This window comes from Prunus mume, linkage group LG1 (genome assembly GCF_029339155.1).
Source record: "Prunus mume cultivar Tortuosa linkage group LG1, ASM2933915v1, whole genome shotgun sequence".
Lineage (NCBI taxonomy): Eukaryota > Viridiplantae > Streptophyta > Magnoliopsida > Rosales > Rosaceae > Prunus > Prunus mume.
In genome coordinates, this window is record NC_142698.1 from 18,652,735 (window position 1) to 18,675,463 (window position 22,729).

The 22,729-nt window shown below is 34.5% G+C and overlaps 2 protein-coding genes, 1 long non-coding RNA gene and 5 other non-coding genes across 11 annotated transcripts; 6 read left to right on the plus strand and 2 right to left on the minus strand.

Annotated features, from left to right (window-relative positions):
* Positions 1–8,105: 8,105 nt before the first annotated feature.
* On the minus strand, positions 8,106–11,903 carry LOC103318562 (cysteine synthase-like). 3 transcript variants are annotated; one of them, XM_008219960.3, is made up of 11 exons: positions 11,765–11,903; positions 10,847–10,906; positions 10,589–10,698; positions 10,391–10,448; positions 9,848–10,111; positions 9,636–9,773; positions 9,475–9,526; positions 9,057–9,136; positions 8,703–8,762; positions 8,510–8,590; positions 8,106–8,377 (listed from the first exon to the last, which is right to left on the minus strand). In XM_008219960.3, exons 2-11 carry the CDS (start codon positions 10,883–10,885, stop codon positions 8,288–8,290), a joined length of 972 nt encoding a protein of 323 aa, XP_008218182.1. In that variant the 5' UTR covers positions 10,886–10,906; positions 11,765–11,903; the 3' UTR covers positions 8,106–8,287. The 3 variants fall into 3 exon arrangements, with proteins under 3 accessions (XP_008218182.1, XP_008218181.1, XP_008218184.1); XM_008219959.3 differs by having other exon boundaries at positions 11,714–11,879; XM_008219962.3 differs by lacking the exons at positions 10,847–10,906; positions 11,765–11,903 and having other exon boundaries at positions 10,578–10,703.
* Positions 11,904–12,834: 931 nt separating this feature from the next.
* Positions 12,835–12,995, plus strand: LOC148921213 (U1 spliceosomal RNA). The gene has a single exon (XR_016123436.1). It is a non-coding gene; the product is annotated as a U1 spliceosomal RNA (small nuclear RNA).
* An 810-nt stretch (positions 12,996–13,805) lies between these two features.
* LOC148921214 (U1 spliceosomal RNA) lies at positions 13,806–13,960 on the plus strand. The gene has a single exon (XR_016123455.1). It is a non-coding gene; the product is annotated as a U1 spliceosomal RNA (small nuclear RNA).
* Positions 13,961–15,247: 1,287 nt separating this feature from the next.
* Positions 15,248–15,408, plus strand: LOC148921215 (U1 spliceosomal RNA). The gene has a single exon (XR_016123413.1). It is a non-coding gene; the product is annotated as a U1 spliceosomal RNA (small nuclear RNA).
* A 592-nt stretch (positions 15,409–16,000) lies between these two features.
* LOC148921216 (U1 spliceosomal RNA) lies at positions 16,001–16,162 on the plus strand. The gene has a single exon (XR_016123444.1). It is a non-coding gene; the product is annotated as a U1 spliceosomal RNA (small nuclear RNA).
* LOC107881247 (uncharacterized) lies at positions 16,095–16,590 on the plus strand. The gene is made up of 2 exons (XR_001677924.2): positions 16,095–16,233; positions 16,390–16,590. It is a non-coding gene; the product is annotated as an uncharacterized LOC107881247 (long non-coding RNA).
* A 391-nt stretch (positions 16,591–16,981) lies between these two features.
* LOC148921217 (U1 spliceosomal RNA) lies at positions 16,982–17,143 on the plus strand. Its single transcript, XR_016123425.1, has one exon. It is a non-coding gene; the product is annotated as a U1 spliceosomal RNA (small nuclear RNA).
* Positions 17,144–17,473: 330 nt separating this feature from the next.
* On the minus strand, positions 17,474–21,487 carry LOC103318563 (cysteine synthase). Of its 2 annotated transcripts, none has more exons than XM_008219963.3 (11): positions 21,265–21,487; positions 20,524–20,578; positions 20,307–20,416; positions 20,031–20,088; positions 19,428–19,691; positions 19,207–19,344; positions 19,036–19,087; positions 18,618–18,697; positions 18,230–18,289; positions 17,981–18,061; positions 17,474–17,822 (listed from the first exon to the last, which is right to left on the minus strand). In XM_008219963.3, the coding sequence occupies exons 2-11, from the start codon at positions 20,563–20,565 to the stop codon at positions 17,730–17,732; spliced, it is 978 nt and encodes a 325-aa protein (XP_008218185.1). In that variant the 5' UTR covers positions 20,566–20,578; positions 21,265–21,487; the 3' UTR covers positions 17,474–17,729. The 2 variants fall into 2 exon arrangements, with proteins under 2 accessions (XP_008218185.1, XP_008218186.1); XM_008219964.3 differs by having other exon boundaries at positions 21,184–21,284.
* Positions 21,488–22,729: the final 1,242 nt, after the last annotated feature.

Sequence of the window (22,729 nt, forward strand, 5' to 3'; positions counted from 1 at the left end):
TATTTTCATAACACAGTAATGTCAAACTAGCCCTAAGTAATATCTTAGCCTTATTTAATTATTATTTATTTAGTGGATAATTAGTATTTAAGTACTTTAATTAATTTCATAAATTACTTAATTAACACTAATTAATTATATGTACTTATCTTAAATAATTTTAAGGAACTTAAAATTATTTTAAAATTTTGACTATATTTAAAAAATAGTTTGAATTATTTAAGAATTCTATAAAATTCTTTTAGTATTCCAAAAATGAATTTTAGCCTCCAAGCCCTTAATCCAAGTCTCGAACCAAATGAGAGTCCTTTTTCATAAAATTTTTTAATAGTATAGCCGCGTGGTTATACTATAATTTTTTTTAAAGTATAGCCGGATGGAATTGAGGACTCACTCTGACCAATTTCCTAATATTGAGGCTATTGACTTGGTTCATACGGCACCGTCTCCATGCAGAACTCGCCAGAATAAAGTGGATGCTATTGGTCGTTTGGAGGCACAAAATAAAATCCTCGGTTCTATGGAGTTGGAAATTCAGCATGCAAGTCATGGTTCTTCTTTAGTGCGATATAATGGTGATCAAAGTGAAAGGATAAACAGGGAGAGCGTCGATGTTGCGACCACTATTGTATGCAACGATGATACTCTAGAGATAGTTAAAATTCCTATTAATATGTGTGAGGAGCCTAAGGGAAAAGTAGACCCCGCCACCAATAATCTAGCAACTACTCTAGGTACGATGCCCTCAACAGATGAGCGCTTGTGGCGGAGGACGACCCTCGTTAAAATCCTTTCCATATTTTGCCTATCATATAGCGCACCTCTAGTCTAGGCAAAAAGAGGGGTCATGGCCGTCCTAAAAAGTGAGACACTTCCTTAAAAAGGTGTACTCAACTAACTAAGGTTAGGTCCGATTACGACGTACTAACCCTAGGTCGAGTTGCATGAGTATCCAAGCCTAATCGAGTCATAAGTGCCCTAGAGTAGGCTCACGGTTGGGGTTCGAGGCTTGAGAATGGTTTTGGAACTGGTGCGGAAGCTAGGGTTTTTGGTTCGTGCCTTGGATTTAGGGAGTCTAAAATTCGCTTTTCGGATACTAAAAATAATTTTATAGGATTTTTAGATAATTGAAACTATTTTTAAAATACATTCAAAAATGAAAAATAATGTCAAAGTTCACAAAATTAGTTAAGATAAGATATTACTTAATTACAAATATTAAACTAAATAAACTAATTTGATATATATATTTTTTAAAAGTCCACAAAATAATTAGTTACTACTTATCAACTCATTTAAGAAATTAATTAAAATATTTAAATACAAATTCTTCACTAAATATGTAACATCCCGACCCAAAATATCTTTATCCGTTAATTTAATTAATTTATTAAGTTGTGAAATTATAATTTTGCCCCCGGGGATGGGGTAATTCGGTTACTTTTTAATTCAGAAGGATGTTGGCAAAACGACTAGTATCATTACGTACATTGTGCCGAGATGAGTCTGTAGACACGTAGTGGGCTTGAATCGGAATTGTAACAAAAAAGTTACAATCAAAACAAGCTTAGTGGCAAAACTGTAATTTTATCGAAGTTGGTTTTCAAAAATTTGAAAATCTCAATCTCTCTCTCTCTCTTTAAAAAATAAAATTTAAAATTTAAAAATGAGTATCGCTGCGCGGCTATACTATTTTTTAATATAAAAAGAGGACCTCCCGCCATTAGGCTCCACGTGTCAGCACATGTCTTTTTAAAAAATTAAAAACATGGAGTATAGCCGTGCGACTGTACTCATTTTCTTTTGTTTTTTTTTACAAAGAAGAACCTCTATCAATTAAAGCCACATGTCAAAAATAAGTATAGCCGCCTGATTATACATTTTTTATATAAAAAAATAAAGTATAGCCCCCAGCTAATAGGCGCTACATGTCAACACATATCTTTTTAAAAAAAAATTAAAAACATGGAGTATCGTCGTTCGGCTGTACTCCTTTTATTTTTTTATTTTAGTGTAAAGAAGAACCTCTATCGATTAAAGCCACTTGTCAAAAAAAAGTATAGCCGCCTAGCTATACTATTTAATTAAAAAATTAATAATAAAAAAGGACCATCCTAGTTACATTAGTTTGTAGCTTATAGATATTAATTTGCAACGTATCCAAAGTAGATAGTAATCTTCCACTATATGATATTTTAATATAATTTTTATAACACATCTTATTCTTATTAAATAATATGTGAGAATTATTTGTATAATACTTGAATTTTGTGTGTCTTACTGAAAATTTTGTTGAAATTACATGTATAAAATATTAGAAATACATACATACATGTACAATACGACTATTGTATGTTTGTTTTTTAAAGAAAACATGAGACGTGTATAGAACATGAATGTATTGTTGAAAAATACATATGGAAATATATATATGCATACATATGTAAAAGACTATAACGGCTCATATATACTATTTGTTAAAGACAATATTTTTTTTTTAAAAAAAAACACCACTAAAAAAAATCATGTATAGCCGCACGGCTATATTATTAACAAGCCCCATTGTGTGAAAATAGTATAGCCGCACGGCTATACAGTTGAAAAAAATTTAGGCTATACTATTTTTAATATAAAAAAGAGGAAACCCCCAGCCATTAGGGTCCACATGACGTGTTTTTTAAAAAATTAAATGGAGTATAGCCGTGCGGCGATTTGTTTTAAAAAAAATAATAATAAAGAAGAACCTCGAACGATTAAAGCCACATGTCAAAAAACAGTATAGCCGCACGGCTATACGTTTTTTATAAAGACAATTTACAAATAAATAAAAAACCACTAACGCTGGCCTGCTATACTGTTTTTTTTAATTAGAAAAACATAAAGCCGCACGGCTATACTATTTTCTAAACAAAAAACAGAGCAGCACACTATTTGAATATAGTCTAGCCGCACAGCGATACTTTTTTTGAAAAAATTTAATACTTAGTATAGCCGTAAAGAGCCCCCGCCATTAGGGGCCACGTGTCAACACATGTCTTTAAAAAAAAAAATGGAGTATAGCCGGTCGACTATACTTTTTTTTTTTTTAATAGAGAAGAACCTCTAACTATATAAGTATAGCCGGCCGGCTATAAGCAAAAAAAAAAATATAGTAGTATAGCCGCCGGCTATACTATTTAATTACAAAAATAATAATTAAAAAGGACCCTCCTAGTTGCATTAGTTTGTACCTTGTAGATATTAATTTGCAACATATCCAAGTAGATATTAATCTTCCACTATATGATATTTTAATATAATTTTTATAGAATATCTTATTCTTATTCAATAATATGTAAGAATTATTTGTATAATACTTGAATTCTGTGTGTCTTACTGAATTTTTTTTTTGAAAATACGTGTATAAAACATTAGAAATACGTACATACATGTACAATACAACTATTGTATGTTTGCTTTTTAAAGAAAACGTGAGACGTGTATAGAACACAAATATATTGTTGAAAAATAGTACCTACATATATATATATATATATATGCATATATATATATATGCATACATATGTAAAAGACTACAGCCGCTCGTCTATAATATTTATTAAAGACAATTTTTTAAAAAAGAAACCACTAACGCTGCCCTGCTATACTATATTTTAAAAAATATTTGAAAAAAATTCAAATATGGCCGCTCGGCTATCCTATTTTCTCGATTTAAAAACAGTTGTCCAATCAGTGAAAATAGTATAGCCGACCAGCTATACGTTTTTAAAACTTTTAAAGTCTTAGTATCGCCGTATGGCTATACTATTTTTAATATAAAAAAGAGAACACCCAAGCCATTAGAGGCCACGTATCAACACACGTCTTTTAAAAAAAATTAAAAACATGGCGTATAGCCGAGCGGCTGTACTTCTTTTTTATTTTTATTTTTTGTATATAAAGAAGAACCTCTAACGATTAAATCCACGTGTCAAAAAATAAGTATAGCCGACAGGCTATAATATTTAATTGAAAAATTAATAATAAAAAAGAACCCTCCTAGTTGCATTAGTTTGTACCTTATAAATATTCTACATATCCAAAGTAGATATTTAATATAATTTTTATAACGTATCTTATTCGTATTCAATAATATGTGAGAATTATTTGTATAGTACTTGAATTTTGTATCTCTTACTAAAAAATTTAGCTGAAAATACGTGTATAAAGCATTAGAAATACGTACATACATGTACAATAAGACTATTGTATGTTTATTTTTTTTATAGAAAACGTGATACGTGTATAGATCAAATATGTATTGTTGAAAAATACGTACCTACATATATATATACATATATATGTAAAAGACTCCAGCCGCTCGTCTATAATATGTATTAAAGACAATTTTTTTTTAAAAGAAACCACTAACGCTGCCCTGCTATACTATTTTTATAATAAAAAATATTGATAAAAATTCAAATATATCCGCGCGGCTATACTGTTTTAAAATGTTAAAAACTGAGTGTAGCCAGATGCCATACTATTTTTAATATAAAAAAAAGCCCCCAAGCCATTAGAGGCCACGTATCAACACATGTCTTTTTAAAAAAATTGAAAGCATGGCGTATAGCCGTGCGGCTGGGCTTCTTTTCGTTTAAAAAAAAAAATTATATATATATATATAAAGAAGAACCTCTAACAATTAAAGCCATGTGTCAAAAAATAAGTATAGCTGCTATACGATTTAATTGAAAAATTAATAATCCTAGTTGCATTAGTTTGTACCTTATAGATATTAATTTGCAACATATCCAAAGTGGATATTAATCTTCCACTATACGATATTTTAATATAATTTTTATAACGTATCTTATTCGTATTCAACAATATGTGAGAATTATTTGTGTAGTACTTGAATTTTGTGTCTCTTACTGAAAATTTTCTTGAAAATACGTGTATAAAATATTAGAAATACGTACATACGTATACAATACTACTATTGTATGTTTGCTTTTAAAGAAAACGTGAGATGTGTATAGAACACGAATGTATTGTTGAAAAATACGTACCTACATATATATATGTATACATATGTAAAACACTATATTCGTTCGTCTATACTATTTATTAAAGACAATTTTAAAAACAAAAAAACCACTAACGCTGCCCTGCTATACTATTTTTAAAAAAAATTCAAATATCGCAGCACGGCTATACTATTTTATGGGGAAAAAACACATGCCTTGTGAAAATAGTATAGTCGTACGGCTATACTGTTTTTAACTTTTAAAACTAAGTATAGCCGATAAAAATAGGATTCCCCAAGCCATTAGAGGCCACGTATCAACACATGTCTTTTAAAAAAAATTAAAAACGTGGCGTATAGCCGTGCGCCTATACGTCTTTTATTTATATTTATTTTTATATATAAAGAAGAACCTCTAACGATTAAAGCCACGTGTCCAAAAAATAAGTATATCCCCCCGGCTATACTATTTAATTGAAAAATTAATAATAAAAAAGGACCCTCCTAGTTGCATTAGTTTGTACCTTATAGATATTAATTTGCGACATATCCAAAGTAGATATTAATCTTCCACTATATGATATTTTAATATAATTTTTATAATGTATCTTATTCGTATTCAATAATAAGTGAGAATTATTTATATAGTACTTGAATTTTGTGTCTCTTACTGAACATTTTGTTGAAAATACGTGTATAAAACATTAGAAATACATACATACATGTACAATACGACTATTGTATGTTTGTTTTTTAAAAGAAAACGTGAGACGTGTATAGAACACGAATGTATTGTTGAAAAATACGTACCTACATATATATATATATATATATATATATGTTGAGGCCCAAAAAATTCATGGTTGGGCCTGAACAAATTATCAGCCCAAAACGACACTCCATTAAGAAAAAGCGTAAAGCGAAGTACACGAAAACCTGCCACATGCGAGTTGTAGTTCACGTGTCATGCTAAATAAATTCGTCATGTTAGGGGTTAAGATAAAATATACCAGCTTTACAAGCCCATGTAGAAATTAAACATCGCAATCCTTCCCAAGGATGATAAAATTAAAACATGCCAAGCGACATGCCATGCCAAGCACAAAATCGTTATCTCACACCCAACCACGCTATAAGCCAAAGTGGGCCCAAGCCACTCAAATGTCCGGGGCTTGCTTGAGTGGGTTGTGGTATGAATGATACTAAATTGTCATGAAGCCCATTGATGGACCGAGAAGTAGAGGTTCCGGGTTGCTTGGGAGCCTCGGAACCCAAGCCCATTTCTTAGGCCCAAACATATGGGTGAGCACAAAATGGGAAAATAGTCCAACCAAAATAGCCCAACCAAAATGATCCACTAAAATTAACCCATATAGGTCAATATTTGATAGGGGTGCCCCATTTGTTTAGAAGGTTGACTTCCTATCCTAAAAAACCCGTACAAATAGAGGTAGCAAACAAACCTCATCTATTGGCTGAAGGATAAAACCATGAATAAGCCATAGAAGACCACATTGGTTAACAGGAAGGAAGAAACAAGTTTCAAAGCAAAAGAAACATGCAAGGACCCAAGGGATATTAGCATGTAAGCTGCCAGGAAGAGAAGCGCTTTTCAAACCAGCATACATGCCCCAATCAACCTGGCCATAGAAAAGAGGAGGAAAGAAAGGAAGAAGATGGCTGGGAATGGAAATCTCCCACTGAAACAAGGGAAAGGGGCCATGAGCTCCAAAATATCTCTGATTTTGTGCAAATAGGCAGATGAAATGTTGCCAAGATAACGAAATTCAAGGAAGGAGATGAGAAAGGAAGGGAAAACCTTTGCCAAAATGGGTAGAAATCATTAGGGTTTCGTGGGAAGTGATGGTTTCCAGCGCCTATAAAATGAGGCTTCTTCTACCCAACAAAGACAACCTACGCCTGGAGAGCAAGCTTCTTCTCTTACCTGCAAAAGCTCAGCAACCTCATATACTATTCACCCTCATTCCCCATTTTCTTCTTTTGGCAAGCTGCCGGAAGAACATAGTTCTTTCTTTTCCTCTTCTCAACCACATCTGCTTGCAAACCTCTTCTTCCTCACCGTAAACACTCCTCTTTCTCTCTAGGAAGCCATATTTCATTTTTGGTGCTCAACTCATGCTAATTTTCCTTCCATGCCACATGCCTCTCATGCCAAGCTTAAAAGTTTATCTGTAAGCATCAAGAAATCATCTGTAAGCAGCCTTTATTTTCGTTGATGAAGGTAACAGAATGCTTCCAAGGCTCTACTGCCCTTTCAAAGCTCTTTTTCGAATTTTTTTCAAAAAATAGTATACCAGTCGCTCGTCTATACTATTTATTAAAGACAATTGAAAAAACAAAAAAACCACTAACGCTGCCCTGCTATACTATTTTTTGAAAAAGATTCGAAATAAAATCAAGTAGAGCCGCACGGCTATACTATTTTCTAAAGAAAAAACAGAGCAGCCCACTGTCTGAAAATAGTTTCTTTACTCTTTTTTATGCCAACTTCTTTAGTTTTAATATATAAAATTAAGTAATATCTTAGCTTTTTTTATAATTATATTAATTAGTAATTATGTTATAATTAATAATTAAATATTTTACTAATTTCATAATTTTTTTGCGGACTTTGTTTTTTTATATTTCTTTTGATACTAAATTAGTCTTAAACTTATTTAATTATATTAATTAGTAATTACGTATTTTTCAAGTTTTTTGTTCATTTCAATTTTTTTTAAATGCATTTTCATTTTAAACTTTACAAATTTTTTTTTTTTTTACCCTAGCCACGTGCCACAATGTCATGGGAGATGTAGGACACCACTTATCTTCCACGTCATCAATTTAACTGATTTTCTAATGGTCGGGACAATTTTGATGTATATAGGGTAACGTTAAGTACTATTAATGTCACACACAAAAACTTAAGGACGAAAGGAGATAATTTCACGAACCTCAGGAACCGTTTGCGATAAAAAGCCTTATTTTAATGAGATAAACAAAAGACGTGCTTTTCTTTTAGTACTGGCTTTCTATGAACCACCGTACAAAACATTGTTCAATTTTGTACTGAGGTTATCAGGAAGATAACCTATACGAACCAGAATTTATTTTTGAATCAGTTATAAATCACATAAGTCAAATATTGTTCGTAATAAGGCTCTAGTGCCGTTATAGGCTGAGGTCATATTGCCATCCAAACTACAGCAAAACTTTTCTTATTATTTCAAGAAGCAAGGCAACTATAAGAAGCATTTTATGAAATTCAGCAACACTTCAGTAAACAGTCATGTTTTCCGCCTCATGCCTAACGGAATCAAAGAGCACTGAAGACAAATAACGCTCTCCGAAGCTGGGGAACACAGCCTGCAGAAGCCACAAATGAATGGAGAAGTTAATGGAGTGTTTTGTTGAGCAAAATGCAGTTCATAGGATAACAATTCTAAGCCAATGCAGTACAGATATTCTATTTCAATTAAAAAACGCAATTAGTCTTACAACAATGAGTTTTCCAGCATTTTCCTGCTTCTTGGCCAGCTTAATTGCTGCTGCTGCTGCTGCACCAGATGAAATCCCCACCTGCAAAATATTTGCTCTGACAATCAGCATCATAGATGGAAAGACATGGAGAGTAACAAACTCATAGAACCACCATAACACTAAATGTCATTTCAACTAATTGATGCCATACCAGAAGACCTTCTTTCAGGGCAAGCAGCTTAGCGGTGTCAATAGCTTCTTCACTGGTTACCTAACGTGTTACAGAAACATGATCAGTCAAGTTGATGCTTAGCACAATCGTATATACGCTTAGAACAATGATACCGTACCGCTAATAAATGTTTTTCTTGTATTGAAGGCATATATGATTTTGTTTTATATTATAATACTGCTACAAACTGTTCACATCTAAATGCAACAAGAACTTGTACAATTAAGAGCAAGTCGATAATTTCACATGTAAAATCAAATTTTCATTATCAGAAAAATTCATTAAAAATGTGTAAATTCAATTTGAACTGCATTAAATAAGTTCAAGACTTACTTGAATAACTTCGTTGAGCAAGCTTACATCCAGAACTTGAGGTATGATACCAGCACCAATTCCTTGGATCAGATGCTTCCCTTTGAAATAAGTGTGCATATTATGTATCCAGATGAGCATCAGTCAACATAGGAGAATGAAGTCTCAAATACTGTGGAATAGTAATTTCATGCTGTTGAAATCCACGTATTGCACCACTTAAAAGAATCAAATTATCATAAAATACTTTGGATTTAACATCCTAATGACATCAACTTAACTTATTGCTTTTGTTTTTTCGGCAGGATGACAAGTGATAACCAGAAAAACTTAGCACCTGCTTCATGATGTTCTGTTGTAATATGTTTTACAAGAAAAAGAATTTCACAAGCACACAAGAAAGAGGTAGTGCAGAGACACAGGCATTGTAATAACTCACCAGGTAGGCCACCATTTAAGACTGCACTTTCCACTGGTTCTACACCGTACACCTAGACATTAACCATACCATTAGACCATGTATATTGTAATGACTCTCTCTCTCTCTCTCTCTCTCACACACACACACATATATTGTATATTACACACACAAAACTCAACCTTGATCTCTGGATTTTGTTCTTTAAGAAATTTCCCAGTACCAGTTACGGTACCCCCAGTCCCTATCCCTGAAACCAGGGCATCAACCTTCCCTCCTGAGTCTCTCCATATCTCTGGGCCAGTGGTTTCGTAATGAACCTACACAAAGTATTACAAAATTATTCATAAATCCTTTCAACCATGTAGCCACGTCACATATACGGCAAAAATACCTTCGGATTGGCAGGATTTTCAAATTGCTGAAGCATATAACTATTAGGTGTGCTGCTTAGCAACTCCTCAGCCTTATCAAGAACTCCCTTAATGCCTTTGGCAGGATCTGTGAGGTACACCTCAGCTCCAAAAGCTAGGAGCACAATTCTTCTCTCAAGACTCATTGAAGATGGCATTGTTATCTTAAGCTTGTAACCCTTGCTTGCTGCAATGAATGCCAATCCAATGCCAGTGTTGCCACTTGTGGGCTCAACAAGAACAGTCTTCAGTGCCAATTAATTATGCATATCAAGAACCCAAGCAAGTTAGTTAGTTGAAACTTGAAACACTCCACGTTTCTGATGATATAAGTGGAAATCCCCTTACATAGTCAAACTTGATATCCTTAAAATAACAGAAAAGGAAGAAGAAACTTTATGTATAGATTTAATATGCTGACGTCTACTTGAAGGTGTAATGGATAATCTGAACATGTTTTTCTGCAAAATATGCATTACAAACTAAATAAACATCTATAGATATGGCGAATATTTGTTTCGAACCTTCCCTGGCGTAATTAGACCTTTATCCTCTGCGTCCTTGATCATACTAAATGCAATCCTGTATATAAAAAATTATTTAAGACCAAATGAGTATATTAATCTCTGAGTCCAGATTCTATATCCCTTACTTTCTAGATCGTTTTTATACTAGGAAAATCAAAACCAATATTCCTGAGGAAAAACTAACAAAAAATATGCCTGTCTTTCACACTAGAGCAGGGTTCCATTGATTCTAGCTTGGCAGCAATTCGGGCTACGCAACCATCCACAACATTGTTGAGATATACCAACGGGGTATTTCCAATTAACTGCATGAATCAAGAAGACAGAGAGAGCAAATCATAAGCCAAAGTAAAATATTTATAATCATTAAAATAAATAAAAAATTAAAAAACCTGATAAATGAAGAAGAGGCTAAGCATCATTGAATGCGTAAGTTTCATGAAGAAATATTACTTCTGTGACATCTCTCCTGATTGCGCACTTGTCTTCCATGTTATCTTTTCTGGCAGCAAGCTGATAAAGATATGAAAGAGTGAAAACAAACTCTGAAGAAGCGCATTGCCATTAAGCTATTTGAAAAGCTAAGTCTGATATAATGCATAAATCCTAACAAGGACATCATTTGCCTGAAATAAAATCCAAGATAGCTATTTTTACATTCAATACTGTACAGTGTATACAGGTACAACAACGTTTAGTAAAACGTGGCTTCATACATCCATACACAAATGAAAATTATAACTCTGAAGTAAAAACAAACCAACCCAACAAAATAAACACACACAAAATGAGAAAATAAAATTCAATCAAGCTTCATGAACATCATAATCAGACCTTGGAAATAGAAAAAGAGTAGTCAACAGAATCAGAAGACGCCAAATATGCAGATGATTCACATCAATTATGAACGGTCGGAAACCAGCCAAAAAAATATAAACAGAGATCAAAGAAATATCACAAGAAGGTTTTCAAAAGAGTGAACCAAAAAGGCAGTACTTTTACCCAAAATTGTTCAGAATCAATACTCACACAAAGCAATCTCATGAAAAAGGTTTCAGTTACCCAATATTGAATGCAATCCCAAAGTACAAGCCTTTTGACCAAACCACCGATAGCCCAAAAGTCAAAGTTTTTTCAAAGCCAATTATTAATTTAATGACCATAAACATAGCACCAGACAGATTAATAGTTTAGAACTGTATCCAATATTAACAAGCTGATTTTCAAAATTTGAAGCACTGGTAATGAAATTTTTTACACCCAGCTGTTGACCAAGAACAAAACTCTGCAGAATTTTAGGAACAAGTACAAGTGAAATACCAAGTAATGGAAATCAAATAAGAACCACCAAGAAAGTACAGCAGAGGAAACCTTATCTCTGCAGGGAAGATAGAGAAGAAAGAAAGCAGTTTTCAATGCAAATATTGTATTGTACTTTGTTTCAGTGAGAGAAATGCTAACTACTGATTTAGGAAGTCTATTTCTCAAGTTTGGCTCTTTGCACTTCCATGAGGCACATATGGGAGTTATTTTGGTTTTTTTTATATAAGTATTTTATTTTTATTTTTATTGACAATACTTCCCTCCTTACCCGTAAGGAGGGACTACTCTTTACCTTCTATTGTGGCTCAACCACAAAGTAATAAATGTCCTTTATGATTTTCTTACTCCAATTTTATCTACTTATACTCATTTTTTAGTTATAAAATGAAGTGTAAGTGGATAAAATTAGAATTGGGAAATCACCATCCTTTTTTAATTGCCAACTTCTTCATTTTTTTCACTTTTACTAAACCACTAACTTTTTACCATAAAACTGTTGGCGTGAAAATATTAATTGTTTTGTGACAGCAATTGTGAATCACATACTGATTTTCAAGAATACAAGATGGGCCCAAAAAATGATCCTTTTGAAAGGTCATATCTTGACCCATTCAAGCCATGAAAGTGCCCTTTTTATTTATTTATTGAGAAGTTCAAACACAGGTTGTACTGTTGTCGTTATTTTGTTCATATGCAAGCCTGCGTCCCTCTCCCTGACCTCATCTTGTATTCTTGAAAATCACAAAACAATCTTTAGTATGTACAAATTATGCCGTTCTCATTCCTCGTTTCATAAATCTCTAAACTGACATCTAATAATTCATGCAAGAAATGTACAAAGAAAAATGCAAACTAACAGAGGAAAAGATCTACAGCTTGAAGGGTAAAAAAAAGAAGTGGAAAATAGAAAGTCACTAGCCTGCTGGAAGGGACACAAGTTGTAATTATTAATAAAACTCGCTTTGCGGAGCAATTAGTGAAACCAGGGAACTTGCTTTGCAATACTACTAGCACAATTAGTTAAACCAATATGCGTGTACTTGTCCCACATCGCCCAAGTAAAGACTGGAGACTTGAGGTGAGCGCCTATAAATACAGAAGGATGAGGATGTTGGAACATACTTACCTGGACAGGGTCTCTGGGTGATCAAGAAGGCCCATGGCCTAGGTTGGTGACCTCCATTGCACTTAGGAGGGGTGCCTGCCTATGGTCTCCTCTAGTAGGAGAGCCAATGTCATAATTTGTTGCTGTGGGGGCTTGCGTTCGCGCAGCCCCTGCCTAAATATCAGTGCAATATTTTGGAAAAAGCAGTAATTCTCGTGCCAATCTGATACCCAAATGTAATTTTCATTCTCAAGGGGTTAGGTTCTTCCTGGCCAATTATATAATAGGTAGAGTTCGTTGCTATAAAGAATTGTGAGACTTTGGTCTGGTGTTTGGTTCTTCCTATCCAATTATAATTTGTAAAGTTTGTTGTAAGTTTCTATCAAAAGACTTTGGCTCTGGTGTTAGTGACGGTAGTGAGCCCGCCCTTTTGCACTCGAATACTCTGGTGTTGATATTGAGAGGGGTGAGGCTGGTTATCCATTTCCAGCTTGGTGAGCAAATTGCTATTCTTGCTTTAAATGGCTGCGCACAGAAGTAAAGAAACATCCCCTTTTTCTGGCTTTGATATAAATAAATAAAAAGGACGACTTAAGCAATTGATGAACTGAGTTCAGCTAGCTTCACTTGCTCAAGCACCATCCTTCATTTCTTATAGAAATTTCATGTTTTGAAATCTTGCTTTTTTGTCTATATGAAATATCATAGTTAGAGGCTTAGAACTTAATACTGGGCAAGCGATGCAAGTATTGGTTTTGCAGGTTAAAAATTGGGAACAAAGCTAAAAAGTTAAGGCTGCAGCATCAATCTCAAGCTCTTCATTTTCAACAAATTTGATGAAGCACAAGGACCATAAAATAATGGGGTAATGAATTAGGGAGTGCCAGAAATCCTTGGTTGGGTCTAATGTCCCACATTGGAAACGTACAGAAGGTGGAGATAAGTGTTGGGGAATAAATACAAAACTAAGGACCACGATAAAAATTACATACCTGGACGGGGTCTATGGGTGATCAAAAAGGCCCATGGCCTAGGTGGGTGGCTTCCATTGCACTTTGGAGGTGCACTTGCCTAACATCTCCCTAGAGGAGACTGTACGTCGTAATTTGTGGTAGTGGGGCTGTGTACGCGCGGCCCTCCTAAATTCTATTTTCTAAATTTTGTTTCTTTCTTTTATGTCTATTTCATCTTGTATGGGAATGATTCTGAATCTCCAAAGAGTGATTTTAAGTAGATTTGGTAATATTGTACACGACTCGTTAACACAACAATAATTTGCATGAAAATTTCAGTATTTGGGTCTAAGTTATCGTGTTGTGTTGACCCGTTAGCTACATGTTAAACTAACAAGTCGTGTCGTGTAAATTCGCAAATATTCGTTAACCAGTTAAAGCTTAAGGACATTTTTGTAAATTTATATTTCTTTTTTTCTCATTCTCTTTCTTCTCTTCCTCCCCCATTCCCCCGACTCTGCCACTGTCTTTCTCTCTGTAAGTTTCTTCTCTTTTCATTATTTTTCTTTATTTTTCTTAGAAACCAAACATAGCTTTCTTTAATGTTCTTCTCTCTCATTGTGCCACCCTCTCTCTCCTCCTCCTTCAGCGAACCCTCTCTCTCACTAGTTGTGTCCTTAAGGGAGGTTTATGGATTGGGGAAAGAGGAGAGAAATAGGAAGAGGGGGCTGCGCAGTAGTTTTGGGTTTTATTTTTAAAAAAATTCTTAACGGGTGAAATGGGTCGTGTCACCCATGATGTAATGTGGCAAATGACAAATAATGAATGTAGTTGTGAGTCATTTTCCAATTCCCTTGTTTATTTTGTTATATATTAATTATGAAAAAACAAGTTTATGCTTTGAGTCTATATAAACTATAAAGCTAATATTTGATTATTTCGAATTTTGAATTTGAGGATAATTCTATTGAGTTAATTGATTTTGTTATCTGTTATGCGTAGTATATATAAAATATAAAGATAATACTTGATTGTTATGAATTTAGGAATATAATTGAGAAAGAAAAAAAATCTCAATATTTCAATTTATTCGTTGAATTGGTCAATCTTTGACTCATCAAAGTCCTAGTGTAACAAAAAATAATATAAGTGTAACTTTGGAGCATATAGAAGAACACCGCTCGTCAAGAAAGCAAGTAGTAATGCAGGAGAACTCTGTGTAACTCTTATCATCCCATATTAGATTTCATCCCGGTGGTTCAGTTACCATATTAGATTTCATCCCGGTGGTTCAGTTAAGGCCTATAATTTGTATCCCATACAAGACAATGTGGAGATTAGGGCGGGGTTGAGTCTCAGCTTGCATATAGGATAGGAGGGGGTCAATATTTGCAAGGATCCCACATCGATAAAAGAACAATTAAGAGACCAGAGGACGAGCTATAACTAAGGACTAAGGAGCAACTTTACAACATACTTACCTGGACGGGGTCAATGGGTGATCAGGAAGACTCATGGCCTAAGTTTGTGACCTCCATTGCACTTAGGAGGGGTGCTAGCTTAAGGTCTCCCCAAGTGGGAGAGCCTACGTCATAATTTATTGCAATGGGGGCTTGCGTTCGCGCAGCCCCTGCTCAAAGATAATCCCAAGCTTTTTCAAACTTCTTTAAATTGATAAAATAGATTATTTTCTTCCGACGTAATTGCCTTGATTTTGTAAATTTTCACAACCTTGGAGTTGTATGTGAATTTGATAATTTTCACTTTGATTTTATGGAATTTGAAGGTTTCATGAAATTATGATCTGAAGACTGCTTTGATTATACAAGCAATAGATAAGCAGAGAGAGGGCACAGCAACTACGAATTCTGGAGAAAGAAGAAATCTGGTTTGAAGATTTATGGTCTTAAGAACAATTTACACCATAAAAACCAAACCTTTATGTGTGGTGTTCGAACCATGCGTTTTCTCACCCTTGAGTAAGATATACTTGAGGCGGTGCCACAAAAGAAAGGAAAACTTAAGAGATTTATTATATATTGGGTCGAAGAATATTGTCTCTGTTTGATCGATACTCGGTGCCACAGCAATAAGAAACATGGAGCAGTGCCCATGTATTTTGGAACATAGGAAACCACGGTAATTTTGGTTGTCCCACATCGAAGAACAAGAGAAACAAGTGGTATGCGCGTAGTATAAAATAGGAAGATGTGGTGCCTTTAAAACATACTTACCTGGACGGGGTCAATGGGCGATCAAGAAGGCTCATGGCCTAGGTTGGTGGCCTCCATTGCACTTAGGAGGGGTGCCTGCCTATGGTCTCCTCACTGTAGGAGAGCCAACGTCATAATTTGTTGCCGTGGGGGCCTGCGTACGCGCGGCCCCTGTCAATTCTATGGACAAACTTTCTTGCAAGTTCTCAACGTAAAAGGCCCATTACCAAATTATTCGAAAAAAAGGTGGGTCTCACATTATTGACTAAATAGAGGGGCTAAACCCAAAAATATTGGGTCCGTTGCATTAGTTTCTGCTGTTATATTTACTTCGTCTGTGATTTCTCGTTGATTTTTGCTGCTGCTGCTCCTGAATCCCGCAAACTAATTGCTGCTGTTAAGGCAAATTGTTGAGGTTAAATGCGTTTATGATGTCAGTGGACAGAGCTTTTGATATGCTGCAACTAATTCACACCCAGAAAATCATTCATTGTGAAATTCACTCGAGCCACATCAGCAGCTGTATTTGTCAATTATATTGTAGCCCGAGGGGGCACCTAAACCTACAAAATCCTTATTTATGGGACTATTTTTTTGAGAACATTTTCTATTGAAATGGGCAATAATATACTAAACTACTACACTAGTGGGGCTTTGTTGATATATGAGACTATATATGACCAGTTTCCTTTCTTATTTTCTTTATTATTTTGTGTTGGACATTGGAGGAGAAAACCTACAACTTTTCATTGCTAAGGTTTTACTTTTCGTATATGCTCCTTAATATTTTACTTATAACCATGACGCTCAATATTTCAAAAAGGGAAAGAAGAGTCTAGTGTTTCTCTAGATTAATTAAGTTTGTCAAATCGTATGTGTCTCTGGTACTTTTTTCCAGCATTTTGGCCAGTAGCTTCAAGTACCACATTGGAAATGCACAAAAAGTGGAAAGCGGGACTGGTGTATTAAAGAGGAACAAGGGGCACTTTGAAACATACTTACCTGGACGAGGTCTATGGGCGATCAAGAAGGCTCATGGCCTAGGTTGGTGACCTCCATTGCACATAGGAGGGGTGCCCGCCTATGGTCTCCTCAACGTAGGAGAGCCAACGTCATAATTTGTTGTAGTTGGGGCCTGCGTTCGCGCGGCCCCTGCCTCAATTCAGTATCAACTTTCAACTGCTGGCTAGAAAAATAGGCTCATCCCTCATTTTACCTTTTTGTCTGGTATAATATATCCATTCAGAATTGATTCTAAATCAGTATGTTTCCATCCATTACTTTGCTTCCTCAAGTTGATTTTACATTTGTCGGTTAGTTTAATATAAATACAAAGTCCAGTAAATATTAATTTATCCCTTCAATTCTGCAGTGACATGCAAAAATAATTTTTAGTAAAATTCGACTGGACCTTTTCTGTTAACCATCCATAAATTGCTTCATTGATACCAATCCTTGCATAATATTTATGAGAAAATGCTGCTAATTTTCTTAAAACACATCATACCAACTTGAATAATCTCACAAGGATGTAAAGGTTCTTGAATTAGTAAGCCATACAAACTGTTTTCAAATTCTATTACAAACAGAAAAGGCAGCACTTTATTCTTCATAGCATTTATTGAGACTCATGTCAAGAAGCAAAAGCAGTCAAAGCGAAAAGACGGCACAGCTTGATAATCATACTCTCTGCCTCGCAAATCATGAAATTTGTACAGTTCCTTTCGAAGCTACAGAACATCTCAGGGCTCAAAAACCATATTCTCAGCCTCCCGCTTCACAGATTCGAACAACACAGAGGATAGATAACGCTCTCCAAAGCTGGGGAAGACCACCTGTACACATTTAGAAATGAAAAGGTGATCCGGTCAATCTTAAGGGATAGTACCATTCCTGTCAATTTGTGCAAACTATGCAGGAAACATACTTAAACAACAAGCTCAGTGGTCCAATACGTTGTTAAAAACCTACTGCAGTTAATAATATGACTTACAACAATGAGCTTTCCAGCATTTTCTGGCTTCTTTGCAATTTCAATCGCAGCAGCAGCGGCAGCACCGGATGATATCCCCACCTGCAATACATGTCAATCGTAAATCAAAATAGAAAAGATGGAACAATGGAAGCAACCAAAGGAAACCAGAATACCGAAGATTGTAAAATTCATGACAGAATCAATAACATGCTAAAAGAACCAAAAGAAGTTCTTGTTCAAACAGTTCATTCACGGTTGTGGACTTACCAGCAAACCTTCTTTCAATGCAAGCTGCTTAGCAGTTTCTATAGCTTCTTCACTTGATATCTGCAAAGCCGTAGAAAGATTGGTTTAGCTCTCAAAATATAAACTTGCAGCTTGGAAGGAAAGTTTTCAATTTCACAAAATTAATGAAAAAAGTGGCACTGCATATAACTTACCAATATCATCATGAGCATACTCATATAAGTCTTGCGATGAAATTAAAAGCTCAAACAATGATATTTTCTAGACAGATTATCTTAAGGAGGATAAACAAAGCCCCCACCAAAAAAATAAAATAATGGTAGTATGACTTCAAAAATATCAATCATTACAATTAATAACCTCAAGTCTTCAGTGGAAATTAATGCCAAGTACAAGTTTTAGTGCTTACTTGAATAACTTCGTCAATCAAGTTGACATCTAAAACTCCAGGGATGAAGCCAGCACCAATTCCTTGAATCTTGTGAGGGCCTGAGATACAAAGAAGTACACAGATCATCAAATTTAGAAAAGGAGAATATGAGAAGATGTTGCGAAAATTCTCTAGCGAACAGTTTGTACTCAATATCATCTGCTGACGCTAGACTAGTCTGAATCTAGGATTGTCAATTAACACTAATTTTCTAGCATGTGGGTATCTAGGTAACTTTTCTTTTGAAATTCTTAAGGGACAGTTACAGGTCCACTTTACAGACATTTAACTTGGGCCTGAAAAATGAAGTTTATTGAACTCTAAATAATGAGCCTGCAGCCCAGATCAAAAGGGCCAACACCCATGTGCTCGTGACAAGCAGGTTATCATGACTCACCGGGTTTCCCTCCAGACAAAACAGCACTTTCAACTGGTTCTACACCATAGAGCTAAACATATAAAGCAAGGGGCAAGTCAGTACTATGAGAAATAATGATATAGGCGTTATAAAAAAAAAATTTGAATAATTATTATCCTCTAAATTATAACATGCAAAGAGACGGCCAACCTTGATGTTTGGGTTTTGCTCTTTGAGGTACTTCCCAGCACCTGTTATTGTACCTCCTGTTCCTATCCCAGAAACAAAGGCATCGGCTTTACCACCAGAGCCTTCCCAGATTTCTGGTCCAGTAGTTTCATAGTGTACCTGAACAGACCAGAAATATCTTTCCAGCAGTCTATCCAGACAGCAAGTTATATTAACAAAAAAACATGGCATAAAATTTTCACCTTTGGGTTGGCATGGTTTTCAAATTGCTGTAGCATATAAGCATTGGGTGTTTTTGCCACTATCTCTTCTGCCTTCTGAACAGCCCCTTTCATGCCTCTGGCTGGATCTGTGAGGACAAGCTCAGCCCCAAATCCTAGAAGAATGGTTCGTCTTTCGAGACTCATTGAAGCAGGCATGGTGATTATGAGTTTGTAACCCTTAGCAGCTGCCATAAATGCCAATCCTATGCCAGTATTGCCACTCGTAGGTTCAATCAGGACACTCTACAACATGAAACAAGAAAAAATTGTCAAATCAAAAGTTTCTCCTTTACCTCATTAATTACACAAACAGAACCAGAACACTATTAGACCATGAAAAAGTAAAGATAAATACCTATCATTTTAATTTGTTACATTACACACGCAGAGGGAACATCACAAATAAAACTTGAAAGAAGAAATTGCAAATGATTGACTGATATCTAAACCAAGTTGGGGATTGAATGGCAGAAATCATAGCAGATAATAACAGACATTTCTATTTGAGTTTCAAACACAGGCGCCACTTGGATTCAGAAAAACTATTTCACTTGTCCAGATAAGGAAGACATGAATACTAACCTCACCCGGCTTAATGAGACCTTTCTCCTCAGCATCTTTAATCATACTGTATCCGATCCTACAATGAACAAATCATCATTCTAAGTTTTCAACTGATTGCATGTAACTGGGCCATGGAAATTTCTCTTGGAGACCCACTTTGGAATTGACTTCAGCTTATATAAAAGTCCAACTTCACAACAATAACACTGAACAAAGCAGTCTCATGAAAAAAATCCCAATCAAACAATTGCAGTGTGTGCAACTGATAAATATTCCAATCAGAATTAGTTAAACCTGTCTTTGACACTAGAGCAGGGTTCCATCATCTCCAGCTTAGCAGCAATTTTTGCTACACAGCCATCTACAACATGGTTGAGATACACCAATGGTGTTTTACCAATTAACTGTACAACAATCACAATGTATAAACACATTCAATCAGCAAAATATCATATAATATTCAGATACCAAAATGGTTAAACATTATGAAACTAAATGGGGTACAACTTACTTCAGTGACATCCTTTGCAATCCCAGAATTCTCCTCCCCCATTTTTATCAGTCAACTGTTAAGAAAATGAAGAGTATCAGCAATAATCAATACGTAAAATTATAAATAAGTCAGCTTTCAAAGAACAACTAAAACAAATACCAAGATTTTTTATTTTTTTATTTTAAAAGTAAAAAAGAAGAAGAAAATAAGTAACTATTGTGTGTGACTTTGAACTTTATAAACACTTCAAAAACTGAGTTGATCTTCTTCTGTTTTTGTTTTTCCTTTCTGGAGACGAGCAAGTGAGCAATAGGAGATTTAACACTTCAAAGTTTTAGTTTAATTTATTTCCTCCGTTTTCTCAGCAGCCAAACAGCTTATGACTTCACATCAGCAACCATCTCAATAACCAATTCCATATCCACGATCATGATAGAACAATCAAATGAAAAAGAAAATTGCATATTTTAGAGCTTACGACTTCACATCAGCAACCATCTCAATAAGCAATCCCATATCCACGATCATGACACAACAATCAAATGAAAAAGGAAACTGCATGTTTCAAGAATCTAAAGATTTTGTCTTTTAAAAAATACAAGAAATTGATTGAAAAAAAAAAATTACAAACATATTAAATCATGCAAGAAGAACAAGAAAGTATGAAGTGAATCAAACCTGCTTGAGACTCCCGGCAATGCAAAGAGCTGAAAGAAATATAAGACTGAAACGAAATGAAAGAGAGTTTTGGAAGCTTACCACCAGCTTGACTTGGAAGTTGAGACTTTAAAGGATGGCCAGGATCTGAGCTCAGAGCTAAAGGAACACAAATGACAAAAGTGAGTTTTGGAAGCTTACCACCAGCTTGACTTGAAAGTTGAGACTTTAAAGGATGGCCAGGATCTGAGCTCAGAGCTGAAGGAACACAAATGACAAAAGTGAGAGAGTTGCGGAGATTTGAAGAAATTTCAGCTGGCGTTACGTCTGTGGAGCCTTTTTATTTTTCCGTATTATCATTGTCATCCGCCGGCTTCTTCTCCAAAAATAAAAAACAACGGCATATTACATATTTTCCTCTGTTTTTCTTTTTATTTGTCTATGAACTGTTTTTTATTTTATTTTTTCTAAAAGTTACAACTTAATATTGTTATCGTGGTTTTTTTTAAATAATTAATATTAAGAAAGGGACATAAAAATAAATTATAAATATTCTTACTTTTATGGTGCCAATAACAATTATTCATCAAATTATTTATTTATATTCTGTAGAGGCACTTGATCATGTGCATCATGAGCAGCCTCGATTGGTTCTATTTCTAATATAAAATACAATATATGATTATATAACTTGGATTGGAAATTGATTGTGCATAATCTTTGGGATTTCCCCATCCCCCATTTCACATGGGAATAAATGAGCATACTAGACATAATGATACATAGATACTAGTCATAAAAAAATGAGCATACTAGACATAATGATTTAGTTTTATCCTTTGAGCATGATTTTATTACATCGTGTGTCCCCATTCTCCAGTGTGAGAGATACTTTTATTTTATTATTCATTTTTATTTGTTTTTATATAAATGATATTATATTTTAAGAGAATTTGAACTCGGGTGCAGAGTGGAGAGTACATTCATTTTGGTCAACTTGACTAAGGTCATATCTACATCCATTTTCCTTTTTAAAAAAATAAAAAATAAAAAATAACACTTCTTAATTTGTTGTATTGCACGACAGGTGTGTTGATTTTGATTTGCCACAATGGTGAATAAGTCGAGATAGAACTTTGGAATTATTATTGACCAAAAAACAAAGAACTTTGGAATTATTTGTTATTGATAATTACGGTATGTGGAATATCACATTTGAATATTTCAACAACGGATGGAGACATATTATCGCGTCTGGTTGAATGATCAAATGCTCAAATCAGATGTAGCAATAAATTTTTGAAAAATACTTCGACAGACAAAAATAATAATATAAAAATATTGAACCAGTCGGGATAATGAGTTTGATAGTTACAATAATACTCTGCAATAATCAATCCATTATTGGATGTGGAAATTTGACATATGAAACCATGGGGACTGCTGTTTTCAAGCATCAAATTTTGCAATTTAAAAAAACTTTTTGACTCAAAATTGTATATAAATATTTATGCGCTATAAAAACAAAACAATAAATATATGTGCACAAAAATATGCGAAAACTGAA

Excerpts from the sequence above, each read along its gene's own strand:
- LOC103318562 (XM_008219960.3), bottom strand. The coding sequence starts at position 10,885 with ATGGAAGACAAGTGCGCAATCAGGAGAGATGTCACAGAA. Across the intron at positions 10,449-10,588 it reads TGCTCTAGTGTGAAAGACAG|GATTGCATTTAGTATGATCA; the intron begins GCATATTTTTTG and ends TTTTATATACAG. Across the intron at positions 9,527-9,635 it reads AACAAAATCCAGAGATCAAG|GTGTACGGTGTAGAACCAGT; the intron begins GTTGAGTTTTGT and ends GTTAATGTCTAG.
- LOC103318563 (XM_008219963.3), bottom strand. The coding sequence starts at position 20,565 with ATGGGGGAGGAGAATTCTGGGATTGCAAAGGATGTCACTGAA. Across the intron at positions 18,290-18,617 it reads TGATTGACGAAGTTATTCAA|ATATCAAGTGAAGAAGCTAT; the intron begins GTAAGCACTAAA and ends ACGGCTTTGCAG. Across the intron at positions 17,823-17,980 it reads ATGCTGGAAAGCTCATTGTT|GTGGTCTTCCCCAGCTTTGG; the intron begins GTAAGTCATATT and ends AAATGTGTACAG.